The sequence below is a fragment of the Phodopus roborovskii genome, unplaced genomic scaffold (assembly GCF_943737965.1).
Source record: "Phodopus roborovskii unplaced genomic scaffold, PHOROB, whole genome shotgun sequence".
Taxonomy (NCBI): domain Eukaryota; kingdom Metazoa; phylum Chordata; class Mammalia; order Rodentia; family Cricetidae; genus Phodopus; species Phodopus roborovskii.
Genome location: NW_026126407.1, coordinates 60,525,173 through 60,548,756, shown reverse-complemented (window position 1 = coordinate 60,548,756; position 23,584 = coordinate 60,525,173). Strand labels below are relative to the sequence as shown.

Sequence of the window (23,584 nt, the reverse complement as noted above, 5' to 3'; positions counted from 1 at the left end):
GGAGATGCCCCTGCTGTGGTTGTTGTAGGATATTTGTATTCTCTTACCATCCCCTATAGTTACCTTTGCTGCCCCACCTCATACTTGAGGGAATCAGAGTTCAGAAAAGTTAAGAAGCCACATACATGTGGTAGGGGGATCCAGCCTGTAACCTTAGTCTCTGCACTGTATCAGAAACTTCACCTGAGACCAAATTAGCATCTTTCTTAGAGAGGGATGGGGACACATGGACCCAGATGTAACCAGCCTAAGGGACTTCAGGAATCTGAAGCTGAAGCTGTTAAGTGAGGTTTACAAGGCTCTCCCCCAGAGTATCTGGAAGAGGATAAGCACCTGTACAGATGAGCTCCTTCTGTGCATCTGCTTGCTTTCTAAAACCAGTTCTGCCATCAAATACCCTTGGATGCAAATAGTGAAAAATAATAGTCTTAACAGTAAACTAATTGATTACTTTCTGTGAATAAAATGAGACGAAATAAAGGAAAATTGGAGGGCAGCCATCACAGTGATAGTTTTCATCTTGTGCTCAGCAAAACATTTTTGTTCATGTAACCTGTAGCTGTTTGCAGTTTGTTATGCACTGGACATAGAATGGGGGGCCATCTTGTAATAGATGCCTTTAAATAATTGCAGTTAAAATTGACAAGTGCTTCACAACGTTTGGGAGCAACTCTTCAAGTCTAGAGAAGAAATGGAACAGCTGTCCTGAATGGAACTGCAGTGGTCTTCCAGAAAATGAACATCTATGCTGTTTTGAAAGTTAAATAGAGGGTAGAAAAGAATCCAGTGAGGGAACACTTTGCCAAGAGGAAAAATGTGATGCTCAAGGAAATCACAGAAAGGCAGGAGAAAAATCAAGTCTGGGAAGCATTAATGGAGAGCCTGCAGAGGATAGAGGTGATGGGTAGAACTGCTATCTGTACTCATCCCCAGAGACCTCCAGGCATAACTTTGCATATTAAAGGGGGGCATGTTGTACATAGACTCTTTGACAGAGGGAGAGTTCTATTCAACTTCTTCGTATTATATAACTTAGGTGGCCAGAAGTGTCTCAGATCTTGAAATCTCTGCTGACTCCCCAGTGAGCATTTGGAAATGTGTGGCTGCATCTGAGTTGTACAAGGACATCTGGTGAATCTTTGAGCATTTGCCAAACAGGGCTCAGAAACTGAACTGTACCTAGATTTGTTGGGTCCTATGATGCCCCCCATTAAGTGCTAATACCACATCATCTGTTACCTATTGTTCACAGCCTGTACCTCAGTAGTCTACAGGAAGTATTTATTAGTACAACTCTGCTGAGAGCTGGGTTTGCTCACATGTAAGCAACCGAGGAAAGTACCAGCCACAGGTTCCTGTCCTCTCCTATCAGGCTAGTGTGAGAATTGCCTCCTGGCTATGTTACAGAGCCACACTTTTTCTCTTGGAGTCTAGCCTAAAAATAGGAGGATATTACTTCCCCTGAACTCTAGTAATAAAAGCTTTTTCCAAGTTCAGCCTAGATTTCAAGGACAAAGAAACAGACTCATGTCTTTTTTAAGCACCACTGTACAGATGTGGCCATGCCACAGAGGGGAAGGAGGAAAGGACTAAAGCACCCTTTACTTCACTGTGACATGTGTGACTGCCATTCTCTTGAGAAACATGACAGTGACATAATGTGTGAAGACAATGCTCTACAGTGATGGAAGGCTGTATTGAGAGAAGCAGGTTAATGTGTTTTCTTGTGAATTATGCTCTCAGTTTTGAGATTTTAAAAAGACACATTGTTTGAAAACCAGTCTATTACTTTCAGACAGGCTAATAAGTCCAGACATGAAAATTGTATGATGCTATGTGATAGAGAAAGCTGAGGTAACCAGACAAACATCAGAACCAGTTGTGTGACCCTTGGGATAATATTATTTTTTAAGTTTAATTTTATTGGAATCCAAACTGCTTATACTAAGTCTTCTCTGCCCAAGTCTTCTGCTGTAGCATGAAGAACATTCACAAATGTGTGCACTCAAGTTTAAAAAAAGTCACACATCACAGTGATGATGTAAGCCATACCCCCAAAACACTTTTGTCTTTATTCAAGCTACTTCCCCCACCCTTTCCATTGCTGTAGATAGTGTTTTGCCAGGTCATTGAGATTTCAGCTCTTAGGTCTGTTAAGCAGACATCATTCACATGGTTGTGGTACTATGGGGTTTACCAGCAAGGGGAACCTGTAGCCATCCAAATTTCTTGTTAGCAAGTTAGACTACGCTTTCAGTAGGTGAGCTAGGAAAGAATAGAACAACAGATACTTCTCTAATAATGAAGACAGACTTTCATAGAAAGTTAGGAAAGGTAAAAGAGAAAGAGGGTTGCCTGACTAAATTTAGGTTTAAAAAAATAAACGTAAAAGTTTTGTGTCATCAATGCATTTGCTTGGTTCTTCTCTTTTTTATATGTCCCAAAGACTGACTTGTGTAGCTCCAAAAGACAAAAGCATCAGGTCACTCAGAAACCCTTCCCATTTGAGATTTCCTCATCTACAAGTATCTTCTTTGAGTTAATGAAAACCAAACTATCATTTGACTGACTTGCTAGGAAAACCCTCTGTTTTGTTTGTGAGGATTTGTCTGGGCTGTTTGTCAGTAAGCATCACTATCTCTCTTGACCACAAGAGGGCTCAGCTTTCTTATGGAGAAGGTACCTGCTTTTTTGGTCATCTTTTGAAGTTAGAGTGATGGCTCAAGAAATAAAATGGGAATTCTTTCTGTTAAACTACCAACACAGGAAGGACAGTCAACCACAGGTAGACTTCTGAGCCCTGTGGTGCCTTTCCTCCTGTTCCCAAGTCTTTTTCTTCCTTTGAAGCTTCAGAAGCAGCTGTCAGAGCTGGATGAGGATGACTTGTGTTATGAGTTCCGACGAGAGCGCTTCACTGTCCACCGAACCCACCTGTACTTCCTGCACTATGAGTTTGAGCCTGCTACTGACAACACGGACGTTACTTTGGTCGCTCAGCTTTCCATGGACAGGTATGATCAATGACCTTACCCTCTACACCATCCCCAAAGCTGATACTCTTTACCCCCAGAAACAACAGATAATGAGAGATGGTCTCCTAGACTTGGAATGGATATGAAGTTCCATTAAAGTTAATCTTAGTGCCCTCCCTAATGCTGCACAGCAGGTGTTTCCTCATTTTGCTGTTGTTACTTGAGGATAGCAAGAGTAGGTCCTACTGAAGAGTCTATACACTGCAGCCTCTGTAGCTTAGTTACTGCTATATTGCTGCTGTGAAGAGACACTATAATCAAGGCAACTCTTTCAAAAGAAAGCATTTTATTGGGGGCTTGCTTACAGTTTCAGAGGATTAATCTATGATCATCATGCTGGCAGGAATGTAGGCACAGGACTGAGAACTTGCATCCTGATATGCAGGCAAGAAAGTAGAGCAATAGAGGCACTGGACTTGGAGTGGGCTTTTGAAACCTCAAAGCCCACCCCAGTAGCACACTTTCTTCAACAAGGCCACATCTCCTAATCCTTCTCAAATAAGTGTCACTCGCTGGTAACTAATCTTTCAAATATATGAGCCTATGGGTGACATCCTTATTTAATCCACCACTGTAACCCCAGAAAAACAAGGCCATTTCCTGTCCTCATGTATGTCCTTCACTGGGCTTTTCCCAGTGGCACTGCTATTATGATGGTCCTCTCAATGACAGTCTTATAGAGTGGTTATCAACTATATGATAAGGAACAAATTGAATCACAATGGGAGCTTTTGAAACAGCTTCATACCCAGGCTCCATAGCAAACCAATTAAGATCGAGTCTTTGTCTCCGCATTGTTTAAAGTTTGGGTGTTTGATCCAGTATCAGGAATGTAGATATCCATAAACAATTAAGTAATATTATAGCTGCAATACAGGCTTTGAAGGGACTGGGATAGATGGTTCCAGTCAGGTAGGAGATCCTCTTTAGATAATGTCATTGAAGAAAATATCTGAGAAAGACACATCTGTTGATGTAGAGATATAGAAAGCAAGGAAGAAATCTAAACACTCCAGTTTCTAAGAAAAAAGTTTTCTGGATAGATGAACTAGTGAGTCAAGAGGGCCTATGGTGGGAAGGGTGAATCACCTGTAGCTGAGTTACAGATGGTAGTGAGCTGCCTGATGTATTCCCTGTTAAGCAAACTCTTGTCCTTGCAAAAAGTACTCTTAATTGCTGAGCCATCCATCTCTCCAGCTGTTACTTACAATTCTCTAATTCTCACTGGCTACAGGAGGTGAAGGGATTTGAAGTCTTAAGCTCACTTCCCAGAGATAATCAGCTTTCCTCTACCTACCTTTTACATAGCTCATACTGGCTGAGTAACTTCCTTCTTAAGTTATACCTACTCCTCACTGGATACCCTTTCCTTGTGCACTTTGTCTGTGGGGATCGATATAGGAATGATGTCAGTCAGTATACTAAGAGTAGTACCAGGCACACAACAAGTGTTCCTTAAGGACCCTTATCAGTCATGAGTAGATGAAGAATGTGCAAACCCTGAAGGAACAAGAACCCAAACATGTAGAGGCTCACAAAGCTCCATCCAAAAGCATGGACTGAATGGGAGCTGCATGTCATTGCTGTGTTGGAATGGAAATGGGTGCCTTTCTCAAAAAATAAGGTGAGAGAAATATGGAGGAAAACACTCAAAATTCACCTCTGACTTACATACTCACCATTGGTATAGCTATGCAATACACCTAGTCTTAGGAGACAGACACTGTGTTCTCAATGATTCTGACATTCTTGAGTTTAACTTTCTGCACAAATCATCTTGCTTTTCTAAGCCTCAGTTTCCTTATATGCTGTTACCTGGGAATGATGATATTATTACTTTAATTATCCATAAGGTTATAATGACCATCATGAAAGTATACCAGCCTATTTCTTTGTACTTAAGTACATTCAAAAGCTCCTGAACTGATAGCAGCATGAGTGATCAAAATTTTAATGTGTGTTCTATGTAGAAGGCACTAAACCTAAGAACAAACAACTCTATCTTAAGTCTCATGTGCTTCCTTAATCCCCTTCTGATAATTCTGGCATTTCACTCAATATCTTAGATTTCTGTTTGTTCCCAAGAAATAGGATTAAAATTTTTCTCTTATAGAGTTCTGTTTAAGGTTGAATTAAAGAATCTGTGGAAGCCCTTGTCATATATTTGTCAGTCAAGAACCACTGGGAAGATTTGAATACCTTTCTGGAAACTTCTATGTGTGTCTTTTTTTTTTTTTTTCTTGCTGTGATAAAACAGTATGATAAAAAGCAACTTGGGGAGGTAAAATACAATTGGCTGATGTTTCCAAGACACAGTTCATCATTGAGAAAATTGGGGCAGGAACTTAAAAGCAGAAACCATGGATAAATACTGCTTGCTCCTCACTGTCTTAACGACAGGCTCTCACTCAGCTAGCTTTCTTATCAAGCCTAGGATCACCTATCTAGGGATGGTGCTACCCATGGTCATCTAGGCCATCCCATATCAATCATTAACCAAGATAATACCTTATAGACATTGCCATAGACCAATCTGATCTGTGTAATTCCTCAATTGAGAGTACCTCAGATGACTGTATGCCAAATCTAGTTGATGGTTGAAGCTAACTAAGACATGATAGTAGGCATTAGGTAGAGATAATAAATAGGGCAAATAAAAACCTGCATTCAGCCCAACTGTCCTATTTCTGAGACATGTGGATTAGAGTTAGGCACATGGCCCTTTTCAGCCTCACTGTATGAAGTGTGATGATACTTTCAAGTCATGTTCATTGATTATTATTGGATCCTACAGCATAAGGTAATGTAAAGTGCTGAAAAGGTAGTGATATAAGAAAATAGTAAGAAATTAGTAGTTGCCCTTTCGTGTGTGTGTGTGTGTGTGTGTGTGTGTGTGTGTGTGTGTGTGTGTGTGTATTCATCTCCATGCTTCTTTGAATTTACAAACTGATAGCAGAATTTGTTGGGTTTAGTGCAGGCTAATGCTTTTCTACTCACTTGTTATCAAGAGTCATATTGGCCAAGCTAATCTCCTGCACCCACTGCCAGCAGGAGAATCATACTGACCTGGGCCACAGTGACCAGACAGCTCATTTTCCTATAATCCCTTACAGAAAGCCCCAGCTTTAGTTGTATTAGCCCCAACACTGACCATAGAACCCTTCCTTTCAAATTACACCCATCCAAGCTTAACATGTATCTTGTGACTACCAGTCACAAGAGCAAATATTTATATTACAGCCTGGACATCCTTTATTCACAATACTTGGAACAAGACATGTTTTTCATTTCAGTTTAGATTTTCAAATATATGCATGCATAGACACACACACAGATGAAGCACTTGTAGGTTGGAACCTGAGTCACACTTTTTCCTGATGGTTAAACACATGTAATATTTTTGGCCTGCTTGCTGCTTCCTTTAAAGTGCAACCTTTAGCAGTCATGAAACTGCTATCATATCAAGTTATCTAGAGACTTAACATTTTAGACTAGGGGTGACCAACTTACCAATATGAGACCCTAAAGCACATAGGACACTTAGGAGACACGATTCTATTGCCCTGTCCTTTATTGTATCCAACTTCTTCCTCATTAGAAATTTAACAATAAACTATTTAATAACTAAGTTTCAAAGAAAGAAAACCCATGATGTTATTCTGAACCATTCAGGTTGAACACTATTGTAAATCTCAAATTTTAGGAATAAAAATGGCTGCCTCCAACATAAACTGAAAATATTTCTCTTTGGTTACAAGCTTTTCAGGCTTCTAAAATTAAATTTGCTAGGACATACAGAGGCATTCATTGCATTAGTGTCAGACCTCAAACTTCAGGATTAAGGTTAAGTGATACTGTTTATTGTGCATGGTGAAAAGTACTATCACCTGCACCTCCTACAAAATATAAGAAATTGTAAAATTCCATGTAGAGAACCATGTAGCAGGAAGCAATAAAAATTATAGTGAATCAGCAAAGCCAATGCAGGAATTATTCCAACCACTTCCACCCCAACCTACACATCCAGTTAGAATACAGCATACTGGAATGATTTTTAATTTAAGAAATACTTCAGTGTGCTTATAAACCTCTGAGTCAGATATAGGTCCTATGTGAATGGCATGCTTAATTGGAGGAACTGACCCATGGGCTTGTTAACTCTCCCACCAGAATTACAATCATAATATGTGTCACCAGCCACCATTAGAGGAACCAGCAACTTTTGGTGCCTCTGGGAATTGTGACAGAAGATTTGAATGGATAGGATGACAGATGGCATTGAGCTTTCTATTGCTATAATAAGCACCATAACCAAAAGCAAATGGGAGAGAAAGGAGTTTTGTTTAATTTATATTTCCTCACCACATTCCATCATTAAAGAAAGGGGAAAATCTGAATCATAGACCACAAATGAATACTCTTTACTCATTTTCTCCCCTTGGCTTGCTCAGCTACCTTTTTTATAAAGCCCAGAGCCACCTGCTCTGGAAAGGCACCACACATAGTAAACTTATCAATTATTAATTAATTGCTAATTAAGAAAATGCCATACAGGCTTCCCTACAGACTATTCTGATGGAGGCAGTTCCCCCATTTGACCATTCCCTCCTCTGAGATGACTCTAGCTATGTCAAATTGACAAAAAAAAAAAAAAAAAAAAAAAAAAAAGACCATAATAGCATAATAGCACATCTTGTCAGTCAGTGATAGATACTTGTCCTCTAGTGTCCCTTTGATAAAGATGTTGGAGAAGTAACTATGGTTGTACACTGCAAGGACCTGGTGTGTTTCTTGGTTTCTTTATAAATGTAGAAGATAAATAACTAGAAATACAGTCTCAGCCCCAACCCAGACCCCCAAACCCTCAGACCCTCTATAGAGACAGGACTACAGGAATGTGCTCTGATAAAGTGCTTAGGTAGGCCTCAGGATGCTCATATTTAAAAGCACCATACCTTATCTGGACAGGGAGAAGTAATTTCTTCACCCTGTGACAAGCTTGGTGATCTTTGAGACATTTATCATACCTTTAAAGTCCCTGGTGACATCTTATATTTAGAAGAGTATGCCATCTGCCTACAGTTGAAGCCCCTATGAGGTATCTGCCCACATTCATGACATCTTTCCTCTGTCGTCACTCACTAACCAATTCTAGTGTGTGACATCTTGTTTGGCCATGTTAAGCTGACTTTACTCAGTGCTATTGCTCTCCTGGGAAACCAATTCCCTGAGGCTTTCCCAAAGTCTCAGTCTCTCTCTCTCTCTTCCCCTCAAATTTTGAAACAGTATCTCATTATGCAGCCTTGGCTGGCCTTAAACTTGCTCTGTAGACCATACTGGCCTTGAACTAGCAGAGATATGTCTGATTTCTGCATCCAGAGTGCTGAGATTAAAATAGTGTACTACCACATCTAGACCACCATCTCTACTATAACAAAATGGAATATTCCAAAGAACTTCCAAATACAAAAACTTATTTCCCATGGTTTTAGAGGTTTTGAAGACCAAGATGAAAATGTTGGCATATTCAGGATCTTGTGAGAGCTATTTCGTGGTTCTAAATTATTTTTTTCTCACTTACTCAGAACTTTCTAGGACCTTTGCTTAAAAGAGATACTTTAATTCAATTTCATGTATGAGGATTATAATAAAGAGTGATTCTCAGAAGGAATAATAAGTGCATGGGTGTGGTCTTTCCCAAAAGAGTTATAGAAATTAAGTTATTAAATTATGCCCAAGTATGGGTACAGGCTACTCAAGAGAGAGCTGTTGGGATTCTCTGTTATAAAGGTATTAGCCCTAGTCACAACAGCTGCACCCTTAGGACATAAATGTTCCTCAAAGCCCTCTCTTTCTAATGCTCACTCTGGGAGTTAGGATTTGAACACACAGGTTTTGAAGAAGCAGCATAGCTTTGGGTCATGAGTTTCATCACCTCAGATGGACCCTCTCTGTCCCACTTGAGTCTCTGTTGCTTGAGTCTTCTTCTGTATTCCTGTTCTTTACATCCCCAGTGTGTGGCTCCATCTAGATTCATCTCAGTTTGTTTTCTTTATTGTGTTCTCAACTATTTGTACATAAACCTCAGACATGGAGGAGCCTTGTCTATGTAGTATCCCAGGAATGTTGGTAAAATGTTGGATAAGGCTTGTTTGAAAAGCAGAAATGAGGACATTACAGCTGTCAGGGACTGAGTACATGTTACACATCCAGCTTTGTACCATGCACTTCCATGTTTTGCTACTTGATAAACTATCACAAATATTAGCATCTGGCCACTATAATGAGCTCACTATTCCATGACTAGCAGTTTGGACTGGGTGCCTGTGGATCCCTACAGGTGTCATCTGCTCTTAGCTAGGAAAGTACTCTAAGGGTAGGGAAGTTACCTGGACCATGTGGCTCATTATCAAGCAGATATTGCAGTTTTAGTCACAAGGTGAGGGTGGTGTCTCATGGTTTTCCAAAAGTGTTGAGAATCAAATACAAGTGCCTGAATAATTCTTAAAGCTTCCAACATCAAGTCTGCTAATGTCACATGACCAATCTGAATCATGTAAGAGTGCCAAAATGAAGTGTAGATAGAGAGGTAGCTTTTGTTATCAACAAAAGATATTCTTTTTCCCAAAGAACACACACACACATGTATATTGGCATAAAAATACATTCACCACTTGCCCTCCTATACTACATAGCTCAAAGAGAAATAGTTTTCTTTTCCTTTTTTTTTTTTTTTTTTTTTTTTTTTGAGCAAATCTTATGACAAGATTCTGTTCCTTAGTGCTTTCCTTGTTTTCTGCAGCAGACAGCTGTAATATGCTCTATGGTGAATTGGAGAAAACTTAGAACAGAAAAGGAGAACTTCTTTGAGCTTCTAGAGCTAGCCAAAGTTGGATCATTTTGTATTTGGAAAATACTCACTCACTAAAACTTGGCTCTTTCACCATAAAAATGGTAGTGTCACATTTGGAACACACACATGTATACAACTTTAATACCCAAACTGACAACTCTGTCCTTTTTTAACTGACGTTTGTCTCTAGAAATGTCTTGGGTTGGCCCAGACCTGACTGGCCTGGATGCCCTATCTTTCCAGTTCAGGGATGAAACAAGATGCACAGAGCTTTGTATCATTTGAAACTGTATAGGGATTGATGCTGTTTAGAACCAGATGTAAAGAGCAACAGCTATGAGAGAACTATGGACCTTAGTGGCAGACTCAAAAAGGGACCAAGGAAGGGGAATGAATAGAGAATACTTGAGAGCGTAAAAAGAGCCCATGTGTTGTGGTTTGAGTGTAAAATGTCTCCCTGTCTCTCATGTGGTTAAACACTTGGTCCCTGCTATTGGTGATATATTGGAAAGTTGTGGAAGCTTTAGGAGATGGAGCCTTGATGAAGAAAAGGGTCACTGGGGGCAAAAGTTAAAGTTTCTTCTTCAGCCCCACTTCCTCTCTGCTCTCGCTTCCTGCCTACAAACATCATAACAGCTGCCTCACCACCACCCCTGCCACCTTGACTTTCCAACCATGATGGACTATGTAATTTCAAAAAAGAAAATGAGCCAAAATAAACCCTGACTCCCTTAAGTTTCTTCTTGTCAGCTATTTACTCATATCATCAAAAAAGCAAACTATCACAACATTCTTATTTGGGGAGCAAGCAAGGAAAAGTAAAGACTTGAGTTGTTGGTTCTGATCCTAATGCCTATTAGTTGACTAGTGACTTGGATTTTGGTCAAACTTTTGGGTCAAACAGCGTTGAGTGTAGAGTCTCTTTTCAGGTTCCCCCTGCCAGAGTCCCATGGAGGAGGTGTAGTGTCAGTGAAAAAGAATGGAGACAGACACTGGGATGTGTTTATTGAACACTCTCTGTCTTCTTAAGAGATAACCTGTTTAATTTTCCTCCTAATAAAGAAAGCATTATGTGCAGTAAGGCATGTTTTGCATGGATTTTACAAAATCAGTTCCCCCAAATTTTCAACATTACATCATAATGTTCACAAAGCCTTCTGCTCACTTATTTCCTTCTGTGTCTGTGGAGCAAAGTTAGTCCCAGGCCATCAATTCTACACTCAAAGAGCACCACCCCTCATGGTAGCCCAGGTAGGAAACAGCTCTGATGTCAACAATTACATTTTTTTATACTAACTATAATATGCTGCCCTGCCATTCTTTGGTTTCAAGGTACTAGACATACAGTCTTAAGAAACAAATCTAAAAGAGGGCTAATATTTACACCATGTTTTCTAGGTTTATTTGTAAGTACACCTTCTCAATGTCCCCTTGATCTTACAGCAGCTATTTTAGACATAAATATAGACTTTGATCCTCCTCTGTGTAATCAGATGTCCTCAAGTTTCCTGTACCCAATGTAGCAATGAGTTCCCTACATCATCTATCCATGAAATATTTCCTAGGCTCAGTGCCTCTCAAAGTACAACCAAGAAGACACATTAAGTATTCTTTACTGGGTTCACATAAAGTAATTTCTTTTATAGTAGTTTGGGTAGTCATAAGGTTATGCTAAGTAAGAGTGAAAGAAGCATAGGAATTTTTATTGGTCTCCATAGTATCCCTATTCGTTTCATCTTTTAATACATTCCCCAGGGGAACTGTACTTCATCCTCTCATTATTCTCATGTGCCCAGATCACCACAAAACACTCAGTAGCAACAGCAGCAAAAAGACTAAGAAAGGAGAAATATAGAACCTGACATCATTCTGCTGGAACATTGTTCTTCTTGCTGGAATTTTGTCATACAGTGAGGAGCTCACGCCAGTCTGTGTTTCTGTGCTGATTCCAGCAGATGCATGGATCTTGACATCCACCCTTTCAATGACAGCTGTTTGGTTTAAAGAAGTCACCTCCCTTTCTTCACTCTGTAGTTACTATGAATATCAAATATAATAACAACTACCATGTGGCTGGCACCTTACTAGAAATAGGTAGTAAGAAGTTCATTACAATATCACATTTTATACCATCATTGTCCTTGCTTGGAAGCTCAGTTTATCACTGTGCATATCCTTGCTTAAAGGTCAGCTCTGCAGAAGAGGCATTATCCAGAAGCAGGCAGTGTGACCCTTTACATTTGTTCCTCACTGAACTTCCTGGAAACATTTGTCACCATCTTCTTTAAAGTTCAGCTAATTTTCCTTAGCCTCCTGATAAACTTAAGTACTCTGACTATATTTTCATTCCGAAACCTTCCCAGACTTTAGAGTAAGGCTGTGCCAGATGGGGCCTGATCCTGGCTTGGGAAATGCAGATTCAAAACCAGAGCTAAGTCATCTTCTCTAGAATCAAATACAGCTACCTCCCACACCTCCAGCAGCTTCTCTATCTAAGCAGGAGGAGTTCATCACTCTTGCTCTTTGCTTTCAAATTCCAAAGAATTCATAACCACGGTTCTCTATGAAAGATCAGAGTTCCTCCATTCCACAGAAGCACCAAAGGAGTGTCCAGGCAAAAGCAGGGTCCTGCTTCAGAAATGGACCCACAAGTTCAGGGTCCATACATCCAGCAGTCTTTAAATTGTGTCTTGTTGGCCATTATTAGCAGGGGACAGAAAGCCTCTCCAGTGAAAAAAGCAGATGAGGCCAGTATCCGTTTATAGAATTGCTGAAGGAAAGGTCTGGAAGTCCTGAGTGAAAGACATTGAACATCAAACACTGAGAACAACTCCTGGAATTCATTTGCAGAGAGGGAGTAAACCACAGAAACTGATGACCTAAACAAGGGGGAGCCCATGGACTCCAGTCTGACAGCTGGGAAACAAGCATAGGACTAACAGACTCCCTAAACATGAGTATTAGTTAGGAGGACTAGGCAGTCTATAGGGCCTCTGGTAATGGATCAGTATTTATCCCTAGTATACTAATGGACTTTAGGAGCCCATCCCATATAGAGGGATACTCCCTCAGCCTAGACACATGGGGGAGGGCCTAGGCCCTGCTCCAAATGATATGACAGTCTTTGAAGACACCCCATGGAAGTCTGCTCCCTGGGGAGAAAAAAGGGAATGAGATGGGGGCTTGGTGATGTGAACAGGGGAGGACAGAGGAAGTGAGGGTATAGAAACTGGGATTGACATGTAAAACAAGCTTGTTTCAAATTTAAGGTAAAAAAAAAAAGAAAAAGAAATACATCGAGTTTGTGGTAATTGCCCCAATAAAACAGTCACTCTGACCAGAGACTTCTGATTACATGGGCATCTCTTGCTGGGCAGGGGAAAAAGGCACTAAAATAGGCTTTTTATATGTCTTTAGCACACCTTTATACACCAGGCACTTCTGATGTTCCGATGTCTTTGAAATAGAATTTTCATGATTGATTACCAAACCTTCTTGCTGCCTCATTCCTGTTGGAGACACCTTTGTTGTTGTTCTTTCTTTTGATGATCTGTGGCTTTTCTGCCCCTGTACCTCTTTACAGCAGCCCTGCAAAGTTGTTTTGTGGTTTTTTTCCCTGTTTGGTATGGTTTTGATTTTTTTCTTTTTTGTTTGTTTTGTTATAGCATCTAACACTGTAGCCCAGGCTTACTGGGCTATTGTAGCCCAGAGGCTAGCCTTGACCTTATAGCAGTTCCCTTGCCTTAGCCTCCTAATGGAAGCATGGTTAGCCCCCTGGCACAGCTTACCTTTGCAAAGTTGCTCAAGACTTCCAGGAGGAGGAAATGCTAAAAATCTGAAAATGGCACCACCCCAGTTGCTCCATATACACTTGGCTTTCCATTGTCCCTGTGTGTGTGTGTGTGTGTGTGTGTGTGTGTGTGAGTGTGTAGTTTTCATGGCATTCAACAAACACTAATTCTATTCTTTTCTCACCCACTCCAAGACCTCTTTAAGGTACCTGTCTATACATACTAGGTCAAGAAATTCACAAAGCTAAAGCCTCAGTTACTTCAACAGGAAGTTGCCAAGGAATGCTGGGAGATTTCTGGAAGGTGCTTAGCAACCAGAATGTGTCAATGATTGTAGTTGTTTCTCATTTTAATGCTTGTTTGAGTGTTCATTGGGATCATGCTTCTGGGAATGGTCATTTCTTTAGAAGACCCACAAGCTTTTTAAGCCTTTGCTGAGAAAAGAACAGTAGTTTGGGCTGGAAGAGTTCAGATCTTATACTATAACTCCACACATACTCAGCCTATCCATTTGCAATATTTATTCTGTGTTCCTATGACAAATTATGTGAGTATAATACTTATAAAGAAAAGATATTTATTTACATCACAGTTTTAGAAGCTATAAATCCAAAATGTTGCAGCCTGTCCAGACTCTGGTGAACTGGGTGTTTGAGAAGGGGAACTGAATTCAGCTTGTGAATGTTGGGAACCAAAGGGCCCCCCTTTGTTGCTAAACATGACAAAGAAACATGAAGTAAAACAGCTTCATAAAGAAAAGGAACCAAGAACTACTGTCTGTGTGTATATCTGTCTGTCTTTCTTGTTCTTTTTTGGAGGGTATTGTTTTTTTGAGGCACAGTATCTCTCTGTTTTGTTCTGGAACTCACTACGTAGACCAAGATGGCCTTGGCCTCACAGAGATCCACCTGTTTCTGCCTCTTAAGTGTTGGGATTGAAGGTATGTTCCATTATGCACACATTCACCTGTCTCTTAAATGTAAGGCACTGAATTTCCACAAGAAGGGGAGACCTCTGCTGAGAAAGGAAACTAAAGGAGTAATTTTTAATAGCCCAAACTGGTGGGAAATAACTAAGATCTCAGGAATACTACACTCATCCATTCTATAGCGCCCCTAATTAGCTACCTTCCCCTGTTTCCACTTCTTAAAATTCTTAACACTACCTCACAGAGGAACTTGCTTCCAACACATGAGGATTGAGGAGAACACCCAGCCAAACTATAGCACCCCTGAGAATGAATGTGAGACATAGAAGTGGGTTGGTTTAAAATGTGAAACATGTCATGCAATCAGTTGCAAGCAGAGAAAGACTGGAATCAACAAGGCAGGTGTCCTGTGTTTGTTTTACTGGTAAGAAATTGAGTCATGTTGAGTCAAGAGATTTGGATTTGCAGCTGATTGACCAGGACATGTTAGAGACAGAGACTCAAAGGTGGTCTGCTAATGCTTTCTTCCTCTCTCTTCTAGACTCCAGATGCTAGAGGCCATCTGCAAGCACTGGGAAGGGCCCATCAGCCTGGCCCTCTACCTGTCAGATGCTGAAGCCCAGCAGTTCCTCCGCTATGCCCAGGGATCTGAGGTGCTTATGAGTCGCCACAATGTGGGCTACCACATAGTGTACAAGGAGGGTCAGTTCTATCCTGTCAACCTCCTACGCAATGTGGCTATGAAGCATATCAGCACACCGTACATGTTCTTATCTGACATTGACTTCCTGCCTATGTATGGGCTCTATGAGTACCTCAGGTAAGCACCCCAGGGGAACTGGCTGGTCTGTCTACTCTTCAGACTGGTAGCCACATAGGATAATAAACAGCTAGACCTGAAGGTCCTCAGGAATATTGTCTACTCTACCACTATTTTTTAAATTAATTTATTTTTTAAATTCCAATACAAATCCCCCTCTTTCCTCTCCTTCCAGTCCCCCTACTTCCACCACCTCCCATTAGCTCCTTGAAGAGGGTAAGTCCTCTCCTAGGAAATCTACTAAATCTGTCCCATCATCTTGTTGAGGCAGGACCAAGGCACCTCTCTACCCTCCACACCTGGGTCTAGACTAAGCAAGGTATTGCTCCATATAAAATGGGCTCAACTAAGGCAGTTTGTGCATTAGAGTTATATCTTGGACCCACTGGCAGTGACCTCATATATTGTCCCAGTCACACCATTGTTGCCTAAATTAAGGGATTCTAGTTTAGTCTTATGCAGGTTCCCCATTTGTGAGGCCTGAGTCAGTGATCTCTCACTATCTTGGATCAGCTGATTCTGTGGGTTTCCCCATCATGGTCTTGACTCCTTTGCTCATATTATCACTCCTCCCTCACTTCGATTATACTCCAGTAGCTTGCCCCAATGATTGGTTTTGGATTTCTGCATGTGCTTCCATCTATTTCTGGAAGAGGGTTCGAGCTTCTCTGAGGTTGTGGGTTGTAGGCTGGGTATCTTTTGCTTTGTGTTTGGTATCCACTTATGAGTGAGTAATACTATATTTATCTTTATGGTTCTGAGTTACCTCTCTCAGAATGGTTTTTTCTAGTTCTGTCCACTTGCGTGCAAATTTTAGGATGCCATTGTTGTTTTTTTTAACTGTTGAATACTATTCCATTGTGTGTATGTACCACATTTTCTTTATCCGTTCTCCCATTGAAGGGCATCTAGGTTGTTTCTAAGATCTGACTATTAACGAACAATGTTGCTATGAACATGGTTGAGCAAATATCCTTGTGATGTGAATGTGCCTCTTTTGGGTATATGCCCAAAAGTACCATATGCCTATTATAGGTAGGGCAACTGCAACACAAAAAGGAACAGGGAACTTGTCAGACATTGCTCCTGTTTACAGGTTTGGAAGGTACATACAAAGTTCTAATCCCATGCATAGACTGGACCCGACTTTCCATAGTGACATGTTAACTTGGTCTAGAAAGATCAACTTTTAATCAGAATGTCTGCCTCTCTTCCAGTTTTGGAGCAAACAGGCTTCCTGTAACCATTCTCTGTTCTTTAAAACAAACATATGTAATAATAATGCCTAACAGATATTGAAGCACTTGATGGGTACCAGAAAGTAATTGAAAAATAAGATCTCATTCTGTTTCCTTCTCTCATAGTCTCTGCCACAGGTCATATTGTTGTCTTCATTTTACAAATGGGAAACTGTAGAACATGACTGGAAGATGCTAGCCGAAGTTGTATAGATAGAGCAGAGGGAGAAGGGGTGTCACAAGACAGGACACCTATTCTCAGAACAAAATGAATCTCTAATGTTCTTTTCCACATCTCCCCAGATAGGGCACAAAGGAGTACACTGGTACAAGGCTGTGTTGCTCTGTAGGGAATTGCATTTATTGCAGCATCATAGACAATATAAATTAGAAGGGACTGTAGGATTCACACAGCTGGAATTTATATGTGGGAGAAAAGTAAAGTCACTAGGTATACATGATCTAATAGCGTCATTAAAGGGTCATTTTCCAAGTGTCATATGTCAACATGTGTTTTCTCTGTGTCTAAGATAGTGCCTGCTTGGATATATATATCTCTAGAGATGGCTTATACACCCTATTCTCAAAAGCATGTGAGGCTGTTCTTTGTTACATCATGGGCCAATAAGGCTTGTAGAGGCAAAATATCAGGCTTGTGTCTGGAGAACTTGCAACCACTGGACTTGAAGCAGTATTAGACGGGCCCCATTCTCAGAATTTGCCTAACTGTTCAGTGGTTCCTTGCTGCACCAGGTTATGACCTACAAAGATTTACACCCCTCCCTGCTTTTCCTCCCTCTCTTTTCAGCAACTGTATTCAACCTCTGGCTCATTAGAGTCTCATTACAAGGTGTTGTTTGAGGTATCATGACCTCAGTCACTTCCTAGTAAGCATGGAAGTGCCACATCAGCTGTCAAGGAACCAAAGGTCACAGACAATATAACCTTCCAGCACAGAAGTGGGTGGAGCTATGCTGCAAAGCCCTGTGAGTGAAATAGGACTCCTGACTGCCAGACTCCATTCATTGATTGTTCTCCAGCTCCAGCTCCAGCTTGGTGACAAAATTCCAGTATATATGACAAGGCACTTCCCACCCCCTGTCAGCTTGGCAATTTTAAAAGTTAGAAAGAAGCTAGGCTACATACTGGAGGAGTAACTAGGTAAAGTTAGGGCCATCCTCAGCTTAGACTGAGAAGAGAGAGGATGGAGGGCTGTGTTCTGTCCATCCTTCACCTTCTGAGATTTTCTAAGAGGCACCCAAGGAATCTTCACCACAAAAAATTTAAACTTAAGCAGGCCCTGCTCTAGTCTCAGTGACCCATTTTTCAACTTTACCTCATGGACAGCATGTTTTCCAACAGCATATAGGAATAGGTGTTATGTTTCCTTCATATGTGTCCTTGGACAAAGACTTAAAATTGCTGTTGGAGACCATACTCAGTGATAGGCGACATGTGTTTCCATTAGCTGTTTTACTTAGTTCAAGGATCACCATATATATGCATCTCATCAGGGATTTTGAGATATTTCAAATTGCCCTTCAAACTCCATCACTCTCTTTGCCAACAAAAGAGTCCAAAGGCCTATCTAAACAAAAAACATCCTCTTGGTTGAAACAGAAATGGAGTTTACTAATTCTTTATGCTTTAACAGGGGATTGGAATTTTCATATCATTCAATGTTTTAATAGTATCAAATAATTGATAGCTGGGGGATAGGGTCAGCAGTTATCATTCTTGTTTCTTATATAGAAGACTAACATTCAGTTCCCAGTACCCACATAGTAGTTCATAGTCATCCATTACTCCAGAGTACTGGACCTCTCTTAAACTCAAGCACACATGTGATGCATATGTATATTAAAAATGCTGATATACAAAATCTTAAATAACAAGCAAGTAATTTAAAAGGAGTTTTTAATGCTATGGAACCAAACTATATCCATGGGCAACATTAGTCCTTGCTCATCTGCTTGCCAATGTATAACCTCTGACCTATATTGTTGCTAGACACAAGAATTTTGAGAGCCACAAAGAGTTCAGTCAGAAGGCCAAAATAAACCCACTCTTGTTTTTGTATGTAAACAGCTACATTGACTTCCCTTGCTTGGATGTAGGTTTCTGTTGCCCAGTCCCACAGCCCTTCAGTGCCATATAAACACACTGAGGCTTACAGTAATTAGAAACTGTTTGGCTGATGGCTCAGGCTGATGGCTTTATTATTAACTAGCTCTCTCTTAATTATTCACCATTTCTATTAAACTATGTATCTCCATATGGTCTTGGTTTACTGAATAATGACCAGACCTGTGACTCCTTTGACAGCTACTGCCTTTCTATTCCCAGCATTTTCCTTATCTGGTAGTCCCCCCCCCCAATACTTCCTGCATGGCTACTGGGCAATTATCATTTTATTAAACCAATGAGAGAAACATATATTCTATTCACAACATAAAGGCAGGGCATCCCCAATCAATTGGAGAATTTTTTTTTTTTTTTGTGATGAGCAGGTTTTTGCTTTGATATGTGAATCACCCTTGGGTACATTTGAGAACAGTGTGCTATTACTGACTTAAGATGAAGTTAAGGATGCTATTTTTTTTTTTTTACAATATCTGTGCTGTCCAAGGTCAGAAGACCCTCACTTTTTCACATGTAAATCTAACAAAAATGTTTCACCCAAACTTGGTTAAGCTTCAAATAGTAATACCACAAATACCACACACTGGAAGCTCTGCCCAGCTGAGGTGAACATTTCTACAGGTGACAAAACTTGGTCCCAGGTATGTGAAAGAGTAGTGTCAGAGAGAAGAGAAAATTACTTTCCACCGCACAGCTTGCTTATTGTACAACAAAAGGCAGGTTACCATTGCACTCCTGCTCATGCAGACTTCTTGAGGTCTTTTTTAGTTTCCAAAGTTCAGTGTTACAGCTCACTGAGCAGTTGCTTAGCAACCATCTAATATAGCAAAAAATAAACTGCTCAATTGGAAAATAATGAAGTCAGGCATAACTGCAGAGCTTCACCAAAGTCTCTTCTGGGAAAGCAACTGTTAGAGACATAGCTATCACTCTTGATTGCAGAACTATTCAGTAAGGTCAGAGGGGCATAGAGAAGCTACACAGACCTGCATTTGAACAAGTACATGACTTGAGGCAGTTTGCTCCATTTTCCAACACTAATGGGCACTAATGGCCCACTGCTGGGTTATAGTAGGTGCTCCACAGGAACTAATTCTGTATCCCATGGAAGGCTCACAGTCACTTTGGGACTAATTTGCCAGTCCACACAGCAGGACCTCCCTTTGCAAGGACCCTGCAACCTTCAGGACAGTTGAATAACTGTGTGGAATTATTGCATTCTTTTTCCTCATGAGCATGAGAAACAAAGGGTCTCTCATCTATGATAGTTTAATTTTTTATTTTTGAACTATGAAATGATGCATTCCCACAAAATATACTTAATACTTTTAATTTTGTTCTTTTTTTCCACCCAGCAATCAGCATATAATCTTTTCTTGATGCTAGGCTATACACTGAGAGAAGCTCCCAATCAGCTGTGTGGTCACAGAGGACTCTGATATGACACTCCACACTGTGCTAAGCTATGGTATCAGCTAGATTAGGTGTAGTAAATGGATTTCCCACATACCATGCTTTCAATGTATGATGAATATATCGAGATGTGACCCCATTTTAAGTAAAGGAGCATCTATCCTCCTATACACGTTACTTTTTTCTTGCTGTGATAAAGTACCATGACCTAAGGAAGAGAGGGTATATTTGGGCTTATGGTTCCAAAGGGCTAAGCATCCATCATGGCAGGGAGACATGACAGCAAGTAGTAGGGAAAAATAACTGGAACAGGAAGCTAAGAGCTTATATCCTGTACCACAGACACAAAGAACTTTTAGTAGGTAAAGCTTTTACTCTCAAAATCTGTACTGAATTATATGCATCTTTCACCAGGGATATACCACACAGCACCACAAATTGGAAATCAATGTCAGAGATTGAGGCATATTTCTTATTCAAATCATCACACCCCCTTGGACTTGGAATCTAATTACCTTCACATTCCTTGTCTATGATGATCATTTTATTTCCTCCTCATGAGGTCTTAGAAAGGCTAGAGATGGGTGATAGAACATTCTTCCTGTGACCATGCAGTACATATCTGGTCTGGCAGGCTTGTGACAAGGCACAGAGTAAGCAGCATTCTTACATGTTTGAGGTTTGTAATCCTTGGTGAAAACTTTGTTAGCTGTCACTTCTTAAAATAGAAGAATAAATTTCCCCTACTGCAAGCAGGTGGCTGAAATGAAAAAACAAAAAACAAAAAAACAACTATCTCCATGTGCTGAGCATATTTGGAATCCACTACTGTTGATCATATTTGCACCCACATACCAGTCCCACCATGCACTGATAGTATTGGCTTGTTCCCACAGCACCTTCTAGTCAACCCCCACCCAGATAGACAGAGACACCCAAGCAGATGATAACCACACAACCCATCTTTTCTAGTCAAAATACAGTGTTTTCCTCATTTTTCTGACCCTCCAACATACATCATTTATTTTATTTTCACAAAGAAAACACCCAACTTGGTTTGTGATATGCATAAACACATAGCCTTGGGAGAAAGAATTTTTTCGTGGTGTGATGAATGAGTAGAATGCTTCAAATTAGGGTCTGGAATTAGATAGTTCATCTTTTGCTGGAAACTGACAAATAACTTGAATCCTATTTTCAGACGATTTGTGACCAGTATGACTACTAGAGGAGTCTAATTAGAAAACATAGATCTTCTCTCTTAGTTCCTAGACTTTAGAAAAATGTCTAGCTGGTAGTTCTTTCCTTTAAACCATATGTTCTAGTTTGTTTTCTATTGCTGTGATAAACATCATGACAAAAAGCAACTCAGCAGGGAGAGAAGGTCTTTCAGCTTAGAACTTGCAATTCTTCCTGAAGGAAAGTCAGGACAGGAGTTCACGACAAAAACCTGGAGACAGGAATGCATGGAGGAATACTGGTTTGCTCCCAGGCTCATATCCAACTACCTTCTTACACCACCCAGAACCACCTGACTATACTTAGGACCACCCACAGTAAGCTGTACTTTCCCACACCAATCAAGGAAAAGGCCACCTCTACATTCCCAAACCCAGTGGACATCCCCAGTTCTCATCTTACCTAATGTCTCAGAAGCATTTTCTTTGTGATGGTGCCTCACTAATGAACACATTTTTTTCTCTGGTTTATAGAAATACATTCATTCCTTTTTATGGAGACATCAATGCCTTTAGGGTTCAGGCCCTAGAAGGTCTAAAATCACTGGGTGGATACTATATCAGCAATAACATCAAATTCACATATACCCTAAGCAATGCTCTGATATACATTACATAGTTTCTGATTGAGCGTAATATATAGCAAAATGTAAATGATTTTTAAATGGGGTTTGTACTAGATTGACTATATATCATAGAACCCTAGTTGCTTTTAAGTCTTCTTAGTCTCTCCCTGTAGATCAATATTGACATTCAGTCTCTGACAGGCACCTTTTAAAGGTCATGTCATCTTCACAAACACCTTCAAAGTTGAACACTATTATTATTGTCTCCCATCTCACAGACACAGAAAGTACATGTTGAACGATTAAACAGAATATCAGCTAGTGTGCCATGATCTACAGTCTCATTTTCACCATCAAGACCCACAGGAGATAATATTCTAAGAGTGTAGTAATAGGTTGTCCCTTTTTTCTATGAGACACCCCCGCCTGTAATCTCATGTTGTAAACACCTGATTCCAAGGAAGAAGATAGAAAGAAAAAGTAGACAGAGAAATGTGTATGCATTAGCATGCGATCAGCTACTAGGGTCTGGGGATTCTAAATACTGGGACATCTAATTAGTTAGCAGTCACCCTGTCCTACTGTCCTTGGGACTCGCATTAAGCCCCGTGAGAACATAGAGTCTACCTCCTTTAGTGGGCATAAGGTATCCTTACAACTCACCCATATTTCCTTCTAGGTGGGACCATTTGGGGTTAGAGGGAAAAATGAGACATAACAGTAGAGCCAGGAGAGTTGGAAAAACAGATAAAATGATTGTCATTAATACCCAAGATATTGTTTCATATAGCGAAGGATTCCAAGGGATGGCTGAAAACTGAAAGGTTAATACTCTCAATTTCCATAAGCAAGTCAGAAATATGCCTTCACTCTAGCAGTGTGCTCCTTTTTTGAATGGCCCATGTTCTTCCAATATCCTGCCTCAAGTCCATTGTGAGAAGAGGGGACTCACTATTCCAAGACAAACCCTCTATTGGTATCTAGATCTCCGAGAAAAAAGAGATAGTGTCAGAGGCAGGGGGATCTCTTTTTGTTCGAGGCCAGCCTGGTCTACAAAGTGATTTCCAGGATAGTCAGAGCTACACAGTGAAATCCTGTCTAAAAAAAAAAATAAGAGAGAGAGACATAGAGTCACTGCCTTCATTGTCAGATGGGGACTCCATGAGTGGAAAAGGTGGTACAGTGATGTTTCTAGAAGGTCAGAAGTGAGGCAGACAGGATTTGAAGACAGTGCCTGATCTACAGTGTTCACCATTTTATTAGTAGTATAACCTCCACCATTTAGGTAGACACCTACTTGTTCCTGAAACCAAACTTTTACAGGAAGTTTAAGAATATTTTGCAAATGTCACAGACAAGAAGCAATGCATGTCACTTGGTGCTCTCTATATAAGGACTACACGAGAAAGATGTAGGGATACTGACGGATGGATACATGCATTCAGGCATATAGAAATACAAAACGGGGCTTTAAGGACTGGCAAGACTGTGAAATTGGCAAGCTTGAATATGATAGATCAGGCCTGCAGGTGGAACTGGAGGAAGTTTTTGTTATAGCCCCAA

At 40.4% G+C, this 23,584-nt stretch overlaps 1 protein-coding gene across 1 annotated transcript in view; it reads left to right on the top strand.

Moving 5' to 3' along the window:
- Window positions 1–23,584, top strand: part of Large1 (LARGE xylosyl- and glucuronyltransferase 1) — a 311,517-nt gene that overhangs the window by 277,401 nt on the left and 10,532 nt on the right. The window contains exons 10-11 of the mRNA XM_051181466.1: window positions 2,848–3,011; window positions 15,146–15,424. Of these exons, the coding sequence (XP_051037423.1) occupies window positions 2,848–3,011; window positions 15,146–15,424 (443 nt within the window). The remainder of the gene's footprint in view (window positions 1–2,847; window positions 3,012–15,145; window positions 15,425–23,584) is intronic.